Source organism: Strix aluco, chromosome 11, assembly GCF_031877795.1.
Source record: "Strix aluco isolate bStrAlu1 chromosome 11, bStrAlu1.hap1, whole genome shotgun sequence".
In the NCBI taxonomy this organism is placed as follows: Eukaryota; Metazoa; Chordata; class Aves; order Strigiformes; family Strigidae; genus Strix; species Strix aluco.
In genome coordinates, this window is record NC_133941.1 from 735,721 (window position 1) to 746,026 (window position 10,306).

Below are 10,306 nucleotides of genomic sequence, written 5' to 3' on the forward strand. Positions count from 1 at the left end.
TCAGCCACACAGAAGTGCCACGCCCAAAAACCAGAAAGGGCAGAAATAAATTAAAAAAAAAAAAAAGAAAAAATTAATGCAGCTAACCAGACCTTTTCAAACTCCAGAAACACTTCCTCAAAAAAATGGTTTTGTGCGTCAGGCACAAGCAGAGCCTGGATTGCAGAGCTACTTCCACTCGCCACTCCACAGCAAGGTGCAGGCAAAGCCAATGTAGGATCAGGGCTTTGCTCTAACTCTAAAAAAGCTCCTGCTAACCTCAGAAAGTGCATGTGTGTGCGTGTCAGAAAAAAAAATTAAGCAATGAAAAAGCATCAAATAATTTAAGAAAAAAAAGGGGAACAAAGAGCAGAGTGTGGGACTGGAAAAGGTCTGTGCTTGGTGCCTCCCTCCCCATGTCCCCCTGCCCCCTCCAGCTCCTCAACCCAGAGCCTTTTCAAACATACAGACTTCTCATTCCTTTGACAATTCTTCAAAGGCTCCAGGATTCGAGGGAACTTCCTGTTTCATCGCAAAACCTTGCTTTCTTTTCCTTTTCCAGACTATTAAACCCCGCGCTAACGAAGCGGTGTTTGCCGCATGTCCGACGACCCTGCCTGCTGCGTGACATTAAAGTGACGCTGCTCAAGGTGTTTTGGTCCTTACATCCCCTTTCTGACCCCCAAGTTTACTGCAGAACAAAGTCTTGCTAAGCTTGACACTAGAAAATATATTTCCTTCCTCGCATGCCCATAGCAGTTGTTTTAGCGTTGCATGGGGCTGTGTGTATTATTTTGTTTTTGTAGGGTTGCTGGGGACAACTGCTCTGCACACACTGCTTTGTTATTGTAGGGTTGCTTTAAAATCCGAGGCTCCCAGTCTTAGCTTCATTTATTTATTTTAGGAAAAGGTGGTTTTTAAGGGTTGAAAAATAAACACGTTTAAAGATATACCAAGACACGGCAAGGAGATGGCGCAGAGAGGAAATCCTGTCAAATCCAGGGCCTCGCCTGCCCGAGCGGTGCCCCTCGCGCGTGGCCACGTCCTCGCCTCTTGCTCTCCCGTGGCAGCCACGACCGGCTCTTGATACACGGCATTTCTGCCGTGCATATTAATGTCACTGTGAAAACATCACAGCATTAACAATTCTCAAAGGCTTGAGTTACTGAAAAAATCTGCACCAGACGTGGGGTTTAAAAGTTCAGATAAAGGAAGAGGTGGAAGGAGAAGAAAAGGGGGAGGGAAAAGAGGAGCAAAGCGCTGACTTGAATGATGGCTTTGGGTGTGCCGGGCAGGCATCGTCCCCACTGCCAGTGCTGCCAGGGAGGACCTGGAAGGGCTGTGGGGACCCTCTTTGGCTGCTGGTGGGCGACAATGCAGCAGAAAGGACTCTGGAAATCACAAAAATTCATCCCAGCACCCAGCTCACCTACAGCACCCCCAAAGCCTCCTAAATTTGCTCATTTAGGACTGGTGGCAGAGTCCAGTCCCCAACATACCTCAAGGGCAGAGCACAGCAGTGATGGTGCACGGGCCCAGGCCCTCACTGTGCCGTGGAGTCACATCTGGGGGTTTGTTTTCCTCATCTACTAAGGGAAGGGAGAAACAGATGAATTTGGGCAATACTGGGAAGGAGCAGAAACATGACGATGCGCCCTTCCCCACAAAGCATCCACAGCTCTGTTGTGAAAGGGGAGACTGAGAAGACAATGAAATTAAGGGGAGAGACTCCTGTCAAGCTAAATAATTAAGTCCCAGGGTACATAATTGATGCGCTCTTGATGTGGACCCTAAATCATTTACAAGGCTGGTGTGTAACCCAACATGTGCAGCTCTGGCTTTACAACACCGAGGGATGAGCATCCCCCACCGCAGGGCAGATTGCGTGGGGCACCTCTGGTGGGGGTCACACCCCCTGGGGACAGTCCCGCAGAGGTTTGGCCGAGTCGGGGTGCTTGTCCTGCCTGCTCCCACCCTTCCCCAGCTGCTGTGAGTGGGTTTCTCGCCACTGAGCCATCCCACTTGCCTGGCATTATCCTTCCGTAGGCAGGAGTAGCTCCACCAGCCCACAAACGAGGTTCACACGGCAGGACAGGGTGGTACAAGAGGGAGGTGCTGCTGTTCCTCTGCTGAGATTTTTCAACCAACTTCAACTGAGCCCAACCTCAGCTGAATCCTAAACATCAGCATGAGCTACCCAGCAGCATCTGTAACCCATCCGCAGGTTTTTTCCCACCATCAGAGAGTCAAGCTGGGGCTCTCCCGCAGCGTATGCACGTGCTCTGCCGAACGCCGGCACCCCTGGCCAGTGCTGCTCGCGAGCAGCTATTTCAAACTGCTCCTCTCCCCACAGCCACGCTGATCTGTGCCCCTCACCCAGAGGGATGGAGCAATCGATACACAAACGAACCGCTGGACAAACCAAGGCCACCAGGGACGGGGCTGAGCCGCGGGGATGGTCCCCGGGGGTTCGCTGCCTGGGCCGAGGCAGAGGACGCAGACCCCGCAGCTGACTGCGCTGTCCCATAAGAAAGACATCAATCTCAAGGGCTTTTTCCACTGTCAGCTCTCCACAATGCTCCTTCCAGCCCCATCAGTTGCAGAAGTCAAATGGCACTGTGCATCCCTATTCTGGTCTTTTTTCTTTTCTTTTTCCCTTGTATTTTTTTACACTCCATCATCCAGAGAAGCTGTTTCTGCCCTTCTCAAGCCTTCCTGTGACCCTGGCACCTGCCTCGCAGGAGCACCAAACACACCACAGACCTCCTGGGCGTCACCACCCGCCCAGCCTGGTGACGAGGCTCCCCGAGTACGGAGCAGGACCACAACCCAGGGCTGTCTGCTGCCACACAGACCGGCCCCAAGACCAGCACACTGTCTCTGTGCCGAAAAATATCACCATCCCTCCTAGCTGCCCCCCGCTCCTAGGGTTTTGTCAGTCGGCTTGATGGGCTGAGTGTGTTAGCAGTCACCCGGAGTCCCTGCCGGCTCCCCTCCACCCGGTGCCCACCCCAGGCATGCGCCGTCTGCCTGACACTGCCTACAAACTCTATTAGCTTTGTAATTAAAAACAGCTGTAATCTGATCAGGTGGAGATCACGGTTACAAAATGAAGGAAGCCATTAGCAGGAAATGTTGTGGTTCAGGCAGACATCAAATCAGTTTAAAGAGATTGGATTTCATTGTTTTTATACAGTTACTCCATTACTATAATGCACTAGGTCCATTTAAGCGGCTGGCTCGGAGGAGTGCTCATAAGGCAGTAGTGACATCTATGTGAAATGAACGGCATAAACGGCAAACTCTGAGGAGATAGCAGTGAATTTACACCCCTCGCTCTGCAGTGAATATTAATGCACCACGAGCTGCTGGAGCGGGGTTGGTTGGGGGGCTGGTTCTCTCTCCTCTTTCTCAAGCCCCCATCTGCATTACTGCTGTCTCTGCGGGGCTGGGAGAGGCTCCCTGGCAGGGATCGGATCCAAGGACCTTTCCTCTCCCCCCCCCAGCCACAAACCAAACCACGGGTCCAGTTTCTCAGTAGCGAGGTGGAGTGAGAACTGAAACCACAGCAGCCACATCTCTTTGCTTCCTCCCGGCCTCTTCGTCCCTGTGTAAACACCAGCCAGTCAAGACAAAAGCCAGAGAGAAAAATATTTAGGTTCTCACAAGGGATGTTGCCCTTTTCCTTTATCCCCCCCCTTCCCCCCCAAAAAAACCCAGCAGGAAGCAACCTGTGTTTGAAAGCACCAGACTCTGTTCCAAGCGCTCACAGCCCAGCGAGGGGCGTGATGTGGCCCAGAGCACTGCCATCAGGAGGGGCTCTCTGCAAAACTGCTGGCTCCTGCTTTTCATTCAGTCCTGCCCTGAAGCCTACAGCCAAGATACAGGTTCGGTATCTATAGAAAAACCTTCATCAAGAGGCACACGATGACCCCTGATTTCTCCAAGGCTGATGGTGTGAGAGGCTGGAGGAGTGAGAAGAGGAGAGGGTGGCGGGTTTTTACAGTGTTTTGGGGTTTGCACACCAGTGGGGACAGGGCTGGTGGGACCATCTGGAGCAACCTGCTGTGGAAAAGCACAGCCAGAAGCGATGGGGGGTAAGGGCTGTGCTCCCCTGATTTCAGCCCGTCCTCGGTGTTTGTGAGCTCCCCATGCTCTGAGCTGGGCAACTGGTACCTCCAGTTTCTCTCTCTGAAAAAGCCACCAGCGGTACCACGGGGGTTCATTTACCTGCTGCGTGCCTTGCAACCTCCTTCCAGCAGGAGAATGAGCAGGGAGGTTCCATGAAGCAGCTGAGACGAGGAGGCTGGTGCAAACATCGTGAGAGCTGGGCGCCAGGGAGGGAACTGCGGCTGTCCCACGCTCCTGCCTGAGCAGTGAGAGGACTCTGCGGGCAACTCGGAACACAAACACCCCCTTCCCCTTGACACTTTTCTGGTCAGAGAAAGAGATAAAAAGGGGTTTGCAGCCAAATGCTCAGGCTGCCTCCTACCCACCACGCCAGCCTGAGCATGTGGAGCCCCCGCTCCAGTCAAAACCCTCTTAGTGATCACTAAGTCCCTCTTGGCCAGAAAATGGCTCTGTCATCTTCACACTAATCCAGTTCCCACACAAACAGGCAACCTCCTTCCTTCCTTGCCACCGCTTATCCCCTCTCTTTCCTGGCCTCCCCCCTCTCCCTTTTCACCCCAAACTGTATCAAATGCATCAAAGCCCAAGTAAATTATGTTCCTTTTGACCTGCTGGCAGCAAGTTCAGCCACAGTACATTAAAAGAGCAGAGGCTGAGGTTTCATGGTCAGTGAAGGCAGAGGCAGAACTGCAAGCCTTCTCTCTGGCATCGCGTTTGTCTTTAGAAGCGACGTTTTCAGCCAAGTTCAGTGGCACTCAAGGTTGAGGTGTGGGGCAGGGCGGGCAGTTGTGGGGCTGGGAGATGATTTCTGAGCAGCCGCTGCCCGCCTGTCCCAGCTGGGTGGTCTGAGCCAGCACTGCAGTCACCACCACCTCCTGCTGACCATCTCTGGGGGTGCTGGGAGATCTCAGGGACCCACGAGGGGTGGCCAGGGCAGGAGGAGTGAAACAGCCAAATCTCTGCCACCCCCTGAGCAGGTGCAGGTCTGCACCCCGTGCTGGGCTGACCACAACCTCTGGAAACACTCCCCACCCTGACTGCTTTCCCCAGGCACAGTCTGTGCTTTGTGTTTGTTACACTACATGTGCAACCAGGGCAACTTCACCTGGTTTTGGGTTTGGTTGCAAACGAGACCTGTATCTTTACCGATGGCGGCTGCGTCGGCTGCGGGGAGGAGACCTGGAGCTGGTGAGGCCCAGTGGGTCATGGAGATGTTTTGGGGGAACATTGTGGAGTCAAGCTGGGTAAGACCCCCAGTGCTCCCAGTTTTCTGCCAGTTGTCCCTGATATCATGATGCAGAGGGTGCACAGCATCAGTGCAAGCCTTAGGGACGGCAACCTCAGCAGCCTGTGTGCAGGGACGCTTGTCAAGAAAGGGAATGAAACTGGAGAAAAGCGCCTGCAGCATCTCTGGATCTTACACCCCAGCTCCAAACAAGTGGATGGACCTGAACAGACAGTAGAACATCCTGTTGTCCTTAGAGAACAGAGGTGTAGAGGGCCTGGCAGCGTTGAGGCAGTTTGTGCTCTTGGGTCTGGTTCTGCTGTGGCTCCGGGCGTCACGCAGAGTTTGGAGCACCCTCCTCTGAAATCGCTGAGACGGCCATGCCAATCCCCAAAGAGGCAGCATCAAATCTGGAGCCTGTGAAGCCATTGCCAGCAAAATAAATATTCGGGAATATTTTTAGCCTGCTCTTGTTCAGAGAGAATTTCTTTGTGTCCTTCTGAGGAGCTCGCCGGATCTTTCATCGGTTTGTTTTTCTCATTAGCCGGCATAAGCTTTGTTCTTATTTAATAAAGATTAGGATCTGCTGCCTCCAGCCCTCTCTTTTTGCTCCTCCATCAGGCCCGTGGGGGCTCAGGCTGCAGCGACATGTTTGATGTTGGGCCGCGGAAGTTGAAATGCGGGACAGAAGCTGGCTGGGGTCTCGTGTTCACTTCCCCAAAAAGCCCCAACCCGCATCACTTCACCCCAGCCCTGCCGCCCTCCGCAGGGAGCTGCCCTGCGGGGGGAGAGGGGAAGGGGATGGGACAGAGGGAGTAGAAACCGCTGCCTGGATCGTCCAGAGGTTTCCAGGCTCAGCTGGTTTGAAGCATTGCAAAGGTCTTGGTCTGAGCCATCAACAGACAGCGTGGGGGGAAAACGAGATGACTGATATGGAAAAACGTAGCCCATGCATAAGCCTAATAAAATAGGAGACATGCCCCAGATGGGGGAACAGCTTCTTCCAGCTTCAGAGGTCAGAGAGATGTAACGGATCTCCCATCCCTTTATATATCATTGGGTTCTCCTCGTTAGCCAAAAAAACCCCCGCTTTTCTTTCTTGAGCCGAGTCATTCCTTGGGAAGAAATGGGTTTAAAACAACAACAGGTATGAACCAGAAGGAGTTTTATGAACTCCCAGAAGGCGGCACTGGGGTCTTCTGAGTTTTGAAAGTCTGATCTCTGCTGCCAGCCCCACCGCTGCCTGCTGCTCTGGCAGGAGCATCCCCGCAGCCAGCCGGGACGGAGGTTGCTGCGTGCCGCTGTGGCTGGCTGCAGAGCGTGGCGGGGGCAGGATCCGCTGCCACAGCCCTGGGACAGGGACGGCGAGAGGCTGAGGGGGGCTCAGCTGTGTCTGTGATGAAGGCAGGACCTGTGTCCTAACTCACGCTCCTGTATGTCACTTCTCACTTATTCTCTCCACTGCCAACTGCAGGGACCAGCCAGGCCGTTGCTCTGCACCTCAATTTATCCATCCCTGGAGCCCTTGTAAGAAATGCTGTGGTTATTTACTTGTGGTAACATATGTAATTAGGTCTATACAGATTCAGTGCTATTAATGTTGCTATATGTTAATGAACTTCTTTCTTAGAGATTTTTTATTTAAAAAAAAATCTTTAAACACTCACGCTTGGTAAGAAGGCTCCCCTTTCCAGCAGGAGAGCCTATTTTGCATATGCGTAACTTTGAAGGGGTTGAATAACTTCATGGCCAATAACATTTATAGCTTTGCCTTGCGCAGGGAGATAAGGGCAGAGGAACGCAGGGCTCCGGGGCAGGAGCTGTTTGCCGAGAGGGGCCGGGAAGGAATCCAGTCCCCACCCTGCCGAGCCTTACCTGCGCCCAGGTGCACGCCGGCCGCGGCGCCCATCCCGCCAGCCGAGCACCAGGCGCTGCGTAGGGCTGGATACCAAACCTCCTAGCTCACTCCGGCATAGCTGGAAGGGGAGGAGGAAGGGGAGGACAGGGGAGGAACAGCAGGGAAGGCAAATTTTAGAAATACTTTTTGAACAGTCACAGTTGTAAATGAACTCACCCTCACCATGTTTGTGTCACTTGTGTTTGCTGCCTGCGGCTATGTGAGAGCACAAGTTTTCCTGGCATGACTGCTCTTGGAAAATCAGCTTCCAATCCATATATGATAGTATTCATGGAAACCACAATTCTAATTTACATGCACTGATTTCCTTGCCAGAAACCGTGCTGCCGGCCAACCCGAGGATAAAAATGCTGCCCTGTGACTTCCCTGCCCAATCACGACCAACCGATGCACTTCAAAAGTCAAATATTTTCCAGGGAATGTTTGAAACCCACAGTTTAAAAAAAGAAAATCTTCCCCAAATTCATGTGGTGGCTCAGCATCATGACTGCATTCAGGGAGGTTTCCTTATAGGTATTTCCCAAGCCAGATATCTACCCCCACAAAGAGAAAACAAACAAACCCTTGAGAACTAAATCCTTCAGATTAACAATTTCTTAAATATTCTTCATTCAGAATTTCTCCCTCACTTTCTCAAGTGCTTTACCCCACGCTATGGAGAGGTACTCACAGGTCACCAACGCACAAGGGGGAACCTGGCCCTTTCCAACCAGGGAGAGGTTCTCCTTCCCCTCCCTGTGCTGAGCTCAGCCCAGGGACCTGCTTCCTCCGCTCCAGCCGCTGCCATGCTCAGTGCAATGGAGCAAAGGTTGGGGAGGTGGAGAGAGAGCCCTTAATAAAGATAAAATCTATTTCTAATGTCTATAAAAACCAAACCCAAATTCCCAGTTACTTCAACGTGAGCTGTGGAGATGGGGTAATGGAGAATGGAGTTATTTATTAATAGGAGAGCATTTCAATAGAGATCAGAGGAGGTGATACAGACCAAATGGAGGCGTTTACAGAAATAATGCTCAGGAGGTTTTAACCAGGTTGGCCAGGTGTCTCAGCGCTGGGTCCTGAGGACAGTTGTTTCCTATTCCCTGAAAAGGGTGCTTTTGGGGAGCTACACGCTCAAAGAGCCCTGCCATCACGCAACCCCTTTTCCCCAGACCTGGTTTTCATTTCCACCTGGAAGTGGAGCCAGAACAAGCGCAGAGGAGGGTTCTGTTCTTGCTGGGTTTTTTTGTGAAGCAGTGTGATGCTGATACACCCCACCCCAGCTCAGACCCTCCCACCCCACACCCAGCCCAGGGGGGAGCTGCAGCCCCCTCCCTCCGGCATGCTCCCCACCTTCACTCCCCGCCTGTGGGTTTAAACCTCCAAGGCCAGGAGCCTTAAAAATTTCACGAGACCCCACTCCGATTCCTACCACCACCTCCTGCAAAATGCAGGATTTGCCTCCTTGAATTCCTCACCGACTCCTTTTTAACACACACCTCTGCCCTTGCTTGGCAAGCAGACAGTGCCCAAATTCCCACCTGCCTCTGCCTTGCAGCCCCTTCTGGAGGGGCTCATTAGCCATGCAAATAAAAAATGCTCCGAGAGCCGGTTCCCCCCCTGCACCGGCAAGGAATGACAATTCACAGGGGTCTTCAGGGAGCCGGGCCGGAGGGAGGGAGGCGCGCGGTGCAGCGTGGCTGCGTGTGGCAATCAAGCTTTCCCACCGCCACGCATCCCCGGGGAGCATCCCGGCTCCTGTTGGGGGGGAGCGGCCGCGTCTCTCCCGCCACCTTGTTAATCCCCTTCGCTGTGCTCCCCCGCTCCGCTCCCCACCCTGACCCCCCGGGAGCCCTGGGAAAGCAGCGCCCGCTCCTCGCTGCCCCTTCTCCCCTCTGCCTGCCTGGAAAGCGGCGCGGGGAGGGGAGCGAGGGGGAAGGGGGAAATGTGCCTTTTCCTTAATTGATTTTGGTGAAAAAGCCAGGCAGCCGCCACACTGTCAAATTAATTAGTTCCAGAGCTATTTGCAGTTATGAGCCACGTAAGATTAGTGGTCATTGCGTTTTGGTGCTAGGGAGCGGTGGGGGGAAGATGGTTTTATAAGATTTTTTGCTCTTGGAGCCTTTCTTAAAAACACAGAAAGAGAAAAGGCCCCCGGCTGCCAGCGCTGCCCCCAGGGCTGGCTCCTGCCCCTGCAGCAGCACAGGGGAGGGGGTGTAAGGGATGGTTTGCCCCCCCTGGCAGTACCTGCCCCACACTGAACAAAGCGGGTGCTTTGCTGCAGCTCTGGCCAGGCTCTCTCCTCCTGAGAAGGGCTGGCCGGCTCCTCCGGGCAGCGGGGCGGCAGCACCAGCTCCCCCAGCCCAGCCGAGGTGTGAAGCCCGTCAGCCCGACATGCCGGGTATCACCTCCGGAGATGCTTGGCCCCTTTTGTCCCCTCTTGCCCTCCCTCCTCGGAGAGGCAAAGCTGGCTGAAGGCTGGAGGAGAGGCCCTGAAAGCCCCGGGTGGGGCTCCCGGGGCTCAGATCCCCGATTAGATGGGAACGCCTGCTGCAACCTGATAACACGGCAGCATCTGCCGGGGAGGCTCCGGCAGCTCTCCCCGCGCCCAGCAGCGCCTATTGTTTCAGTAGATATTACTCTGCACACATGCTTACATCTGGATATCGATAAGCGTGCCTGTTTATGCATAAACACAGTACAACATGCAGCCACATACCTCTGCATTCCACCTCCCCTCCCTCCTTTCACTTTTTTTTTTTCCTTCCCCCTTATTCATTTATCTCCTTTTCATCTGCTCTTGCCTGTTAAACGTTATCTCTGCTCCTCGTTCAGAACTGAGTCCCGGGAAAGGGCAGTTATGGTGGGTCACACAAACGGGGTGCTGAGGAATGGCAAATATTTCGGGTGAATTTGCAAAGTTTTCGAGGGTCTGGGTGGAGGGAAGCAAGGGAAGACGGTCTCATCAGACCAAAACGCTGCCAAGCAGTCTTCAGTTAGGACAGGAAAGTACAGCATGGCTTGGCCAATATATGCAGCGTGTTCCCGGGTCTGCTCGGGCAGGACCACGGCCT

General features: G+C 53.5%; 1 protein-coding gene across 3 annotated transcripts; it reads right to left on the reverse strand.

The window, feature by feature from the left end:
* Nucleotides 1-3,137: 3,137 nt before the first annotated feature.
* Nucleotides 3,138-8,034, reverse strand: LOC141928191 (uncharacterized). 3 transcript variants are annotated; one of them, XM_074835978.1, is made up of 5 exons: nt 7,924-8,034; nt 7,211-7,311; nt 5,257-5,752; nt 4,210-4,413; nt 3,138-3,586 (listed from the first exon to the last, which is right to left on the reverse strand). In XM_074835978.1, the coding sequence occupies exons 3-5, from the start codon at nt 5,516-5,518 to the stop codon at nt 3,408-3,410; spliced, it is 645 nt and encodes a 214-aa protein (XP_074692079.1). In that variant the 5' UTR covers nt 5,519-5,752; nt 7,211-7,311; nt 7,924-8,034; the 3' UTR covers nt 3,138-3,407. The 3 variants fall into 3 exon arrangements, with proteins under 3 accessions (XP_074692079.1, XP_074692078.1, XP_074692080.1); XM_074835977.1 differs by having other exon boundaries at nt 5,216-5,752; XM_074835979.1 differs by lacking the exon at nt 5,257-5,752.
* Nucleotides 8,035-10,306: the final 2,272 nt, after the last annotated feature.

Coding starts and splice junctions, on each gene's coding strand:
- LOC141928191 (XM_074835977.1), bottom strand. CDS start 5,518: ATGCTGCAGGCGCTTTTCTCCAGTTTCATTCCCTTTCTTGACAAGCGT. Junction 4,414..5,215: donor GCAACCAAACCCAAAACCAG/GTGAAGTTGCCC, acceptor TTCTCTGACCAG/AAAAGTGTCAAGGGGAAGGG. Junction 3,587..4,209: donor GGTTGCAAGGCACGCAGCAG/GTAAATGAACCC, acceptor GTGTTTACACAG/GGACGAAGAGGCCGGGAGGA.